Raw genomic sequence first — 5,000 nt, forward strand, 5'->3', positions numbered from 1 at the left:
CTTTTTTTTTTTTCCTTACTCGTTTCTTTATTCATTGATTGGGGAAGCGCATCACTTTGTAAGTCGTCGAATGCTATGGTTGAATGACTACAGAGGGTAATTTAGGCATTTTGCTTACCTTTGTTCATTGCGTCATATGAAATATACGGTTTTCTGTGCTATTTTGGCAAAGGTTCAAAATTGGCCTGCGTGAAGGCGTAGAACAACACTCTCAGGAATAATTAATTAACGATAGAAAGGAACCACTTGACAAACACTATCTTAGCTTGCATAATGTGAGCTTTTCACTTCTTGCTCCAGCAAACGTCAACAAAGGTTCTCCTGTCTGTTTATTGAGGCAGGGCGGAGGCTTGTTGCAGAATTGCGATAGCTATGACATCACTGCATGCGTTCCTATTCAAAACATTTATCTTTCTTACTAATAAGGAGATTAGATGGAGCTTCAGACCATTTCTAATTTTATCTTTTTGGTTAAATCTACTCTCACACTTACAATTACAACCATAATCACAAATATTGAAATACATTCACTCTCATACTCTCTTTTATGTTTATAGTTATCATTCTCATTATTACACTCACTCATACTTACAATACTTTTAACATTCACTCATTCTCTCGACTCTGCCTCACTCCTCTCCACTCCCCTCCTCTCCCATCTTCTCCACTCTACTCCATGCAGGTAGGGCAACTCTGTGGCAGATTATCATAGTAATATGATTTGGATGTATTTTTGTTAGTTTTTCAACCCAAATTATTTATGATCATATTATCTATGGAGGAATGATTTGTAAAATTTCAGATGAAGTGCTGATACAGGCCAAAGCTTCATGAGGATGGCTGACTCTCAATTCATAGACAAGATAGCCCAGCTGTCTGATGAGGAGCTGAAAGCTGCTCTTGAAAAACATGGTGAAAATGTGGGTCCAATCACATCATCTACAAGGTAATTATTAATATTATTATTACTATTTTTATTTATTTATTTATTTATTTATCATCATCATCATCATCATCATCATCATCATCATCATCATCATCATCATCATCATCATCATCATCATCATCATCATCATCATCATCATCATCATCATCATCATCATCATCATCATCATCATCATCATCATCATCATCATCATCATCATCATCATCATCATCATCACTCAATGTATTTCTTTATTTTTTATTGATTTTTAACTTGTAGGTCTAATTGTCTTAGGTTGGTGACCGTTGAACATTTAGAATTGGTCTACACAAGGTGAAACTGCCGGTAATTCTCCAAGATGAAAGAATATCAAGGAAACCCCTATATCACTCTGAAAAACCATCTGATAAATTCTTGCCCCACAGATACCTTTTCGAACGGCTCTTGCGGAAAAAGGAGGGCAAACCAGACATTGGCGATGCAGTGCCTAACAGTGTAGAAGGCAAAGAGGATGGCACCACTGAAAGCTCCAGTGTCAGTAACAATAAAGAGAATGGAGGATTGGCCTTGCAACCCCAGAAGCCAGAGGTGCATGTTTACTTTGGTGTTTTTCCACCAGACAATGTGGATGTTTCTGGTGATCCAGGTCAGCATTATTGTTGGATGTGTTTTTTGGGAGGATGTTGTGCTTGATGAGCAATATTGCAAAGACAATAAAGAAGCTTGGTTTAGGCAAATAAGAATAGCTTTTTGTAGACCTGTAGTAGTTATGGTAAAAGTGAGAATGATATATGCAGTAGATAAAATAATGATAGTAATTATTATTTAAGCATATAGAATTATGATAGTAATGATGATAATGGAGAGGTTAATAGTATTGCCAATGTTAATTATTATAATTTGAATAAATATTAAAGATTTTTTTGTGGGAAAAAGTGCAATACCTTGATAAGGGAATACACAGTTTATCTCATGGCTAACAATTATTAGTATTTTCATTCCATTGTAAGGAATTGAAATTACCATTTCTTTGTTTCATCATTACCTGTTGTTCTTGTCAATTCCAGACTTCCAGTTGGTTTATACTGACAAGATGTCCTGCTTAGCCATGATGAAAAAGTACCGTGGTTCGCGCTTCAAGGCTTTTAGGTCATATGAAGAAGCACTCCAGTTTGCGGAAAATGGACCGGATGTTGCCATAACGCAGGACACAAATGGTATGGATGGCAATGTAAATGCTGAGCGTCCAAGTCCTTTTCGGGGCCCCAAGTCACAAGACCTTGTCAAGTTTCGTAAATCCATAGAAAAGGATGATATGAGTTATTTCACGAAGGTAAGAATACTTAATTTTACAGAATTATTTTGTTTCTATGAATAATTTTTCATTGGATAGTATGGGACAGCAATATCGCACTCTGGTAAACAAAATCCAGAGTGATTTGAAAAAAATGATGTGTGTTTTCCATTTTTGTGAATATATACTGTATCTGAAATTGTTTATCCAAAAACCATTTTGATATCATTGTAGGTGAAGTTTATCCTTTGAAGAATTAAGAGTGAATGAATCTCTCATTAAGCTCAGTATTGTTTGGTTCGCCAAAATAATTCTTTGTAGGTGGGTACTGTCCACTGAAATTTATTGCAAACAGATGGTACCACAAGTGTGCAGCCACCAGAGGGTTAATCACCAGCAAAAGTGACTTCACTTGATTTCCCCATTCACTGAATTTTTTGTTTTTTTTATTTTTTTTTTCTGATGCTATGAAAATCAATACTGTTGTTATTGTTATTGACATTATGATTATTATGATCTTATGAAAATACTAATATCAATAGGAAATGAAAGAGAATCTTTCCAAAGATTAAGGATATCAGGTGAGATAGGTAGAAATAATGCTCGACTCCTTGGTGAGTAGGTACTTGTGGAGCCATCTTAGTGTAAACACAATAAACTATAACCCAGTAGATATGACTGTCCCAGGGTTAAAGGTAAATTAGAAGTTGGTGCAATTTTAAAGCAATATTATCATTAGAGATAATGAAATTAATTTTTTCCCCTGAAGTTTGAAATGAGTTACTGCCCCTTGTAATTTATGAAGCTGACTATAATGTAAACTTTTTAGATAATATTTTAACCTTTTGTGAATGAGTCCCACTGCAAAATGTTAGCAGGTGAAAACAGATTCTGCTTCAAAGGATTTTTTGGTTTTCCATGCTTGTTAATGTCAATGTGGAAATAAATTGCAAGAAAGTATATATTGTCATTCTCTGTGCTTTAAGATAGGACAGGGCCATGGTGAATGGATGTGTAAAATGGACTTGTGTCCTTGGATCCCTTGTTGACACTTATAGTCTCCTGTAACTTTAACTTCAGTGAATGTGTCTGTCTATTTTTGTGAAGCAAAACAGGTTGTTATAATTGAACTTTGTCAATTATGACAAAATTATGCCTACCTATGAATTTTGCACCATATATTTGCAGAAATGAATTACTGTCCTACACTATTTGATATATGATAACCAGAGGAGAAACAAATATTCAGAAAGGATTCTGTATTTTATATGCAGATTTTTATTTATTGGTTTTCTTCCCTGTCAGCTTACATGAACAATTGTTGCTGTAGGTCTTATTCAGCCAATATGTAACAAACATTGCCATTAAGAGTAGACATTAACAAACTATGGTTATACAAATTTTGATAATCTAATTCTGTCCTAAATTTACCATGGTAAGAAAATGATTAGGTAAATATTAACAAAAATAGGGGTAATACTATAATCATTTATAATTGCATGTGCATGTGTGAAAGTGTGTGTGTAAGAGTGTTTGTGTGTATATGTATGTGTGTGTGTGTGTGTGTGTGTGTGTGTGTGTGTGTGTGTGTGTGTGTGTGTGTGTGTGTGTGTGTGTGTGTGTGTGTGTGTGTGTGTGTGTGTGTGTGTGTGTGTGTGTGTGCGCGCGCGCGCCAGTGTGCCTGCTTGTGTGCATGTGTGTGTATGCTTGAGTGAGTGAATGAGTTGTACATGGAGAAAGAAAGGAAAGAGATTTATCCAAGAAATACTTTGTATGTATTTGAAAATTTTATTAGATCAGTGTAACAGTAATTACATTTTTTTTTTTTTTTTTCAACAACTCATCTTTGATTCTTAAACTTTTCCAGTGCATAAATGAAAATCCCAGATATCTTGTTAGCAGCGGGGACACACCAGCCATCTTACAAGAAGGCTCACGATACAATGCTCTCCATGTTGCTTGTCGTAACAACAGGGCCCAATATGCTGCGGAGGTAAGTGTTCTTGTGACAGTGGCTAGAGGTTGGCAATCAAAGCTGTTGTATCTCTTGGCTTTGTGATTCTGATGTGATCATCATATTAAATATTTTATTAAAATTTTTATAGTAACATCTGTTTGCATGCTATGATATTTATTTATTATTTATCCAGCAAGAATTTTTTTTTATTTGAAATAACCTTGAAACATCTGTTTTGATAACTAGATTAATATACCACATCCTATCAATTCAACAGGTGCTATCAATAGTTTCGAAGGTTGACTTCTTCCAAAAGCTCTATCCCGATGACACTCTTGAGAGCTCGGAGAGAAGGAGCGCCTTCCTCTTGGACCTGTACTTGAACACCCCAGACAAAGGGCTAAATGAAACCCCGCTGCACTTTGCCAGCAAGCATGGCTCTCTGGAATGCGTGAGGACTCTGTCATCTTATCCTGCTTGTAACAAGGGGAGGAGGAATAAGTTCGGACAAACACCTTCTGATGTGCGTTTATATTTGGATTTTGTTTATAGTGAAATCAAATGCCTGGTGATAAGTTGAATATGATTTAGAATGATTATTGGTATTTGATGTCATGGTTTGGTGATCCACACATTACAAATATTACACCCTTTCTTTCGTAGATCATTTGTTCGCGCGTAAACAGCTCGACATCGAAGGTCCGAGAGGACATCCAGTGTCTCCTTGGTGAGCAGTTTTACATCCCGCTCTTCAGGGACGATGACCACTGTCTCCTGCCTGAGATAGGTCGTCCGTGGTCCCCAATCGTGGACTCGCCTACAAG

General features: G+C 36.2%; 1 protein-coding gene across 2 annotated transcripts in view; it reads left to right on the plus strand.

The window, feature by feature from the left end:
* The window catches only part of LOC125024516 (ankyrin repeat and LEM domain-containing protein 2-like), an 18,957-nt gene that overhangs the window by 280 nt on the left and 13,677 nt on the right, over positions 1–5,000 (plus strand). Inside the window, exons 1-7 of one of the 2 annotated variants that reach the window (XM_047612307.1) lie at positions 182–682; positions 803–946; positions 1,351–1,571; positions 1,993–2,258; positions 4,087–4,212; positions 4,454–4,699; positions 4,840–5,000. The exon at positions 4,840–5,000 is cut by the window's right edge and continues 79 nt beyond it. In XM_047612307.1, coding sequence (XP_047468263.1) covers positions 831–946; positions 1,351–1,571; positions 1,993–2,258; positions 4,087–4,212; positions 4,454–4,699; positions 4,840–5,000 — 1,136 coding nt within the window. In that variant the 5' untranslated portion in view covers positions 182–682; positions 803–830. Of the gene's footprint in view, positions 1–181; positions 683–802; positions 947–1,350; positions 1,572–1,992; positions 2,259–4,086; positions 4,213–4,453; positions 4,700–4,839 lie in introns of those variants that run through there. The other variant, XM_047612314.1, reaches the window with a different exon arrangement.

This window comes from Penaeus chinensis, chromosome 4 (genome assembly GCF_019202785.1).
Source record: "Penaeus chinensis breed Huanghai No. 1 chromosome 4, ASM1920278v2, whole genome shotgun sequence".
In the NCBI taxonomy this organism is placed as follows: domain Eukaryota; kingdom Metazoa; phylum Arthropoda; class Malacostraca; order Decapoda; family Penaeidae; genus Penaeus; species Penaeus chinensis.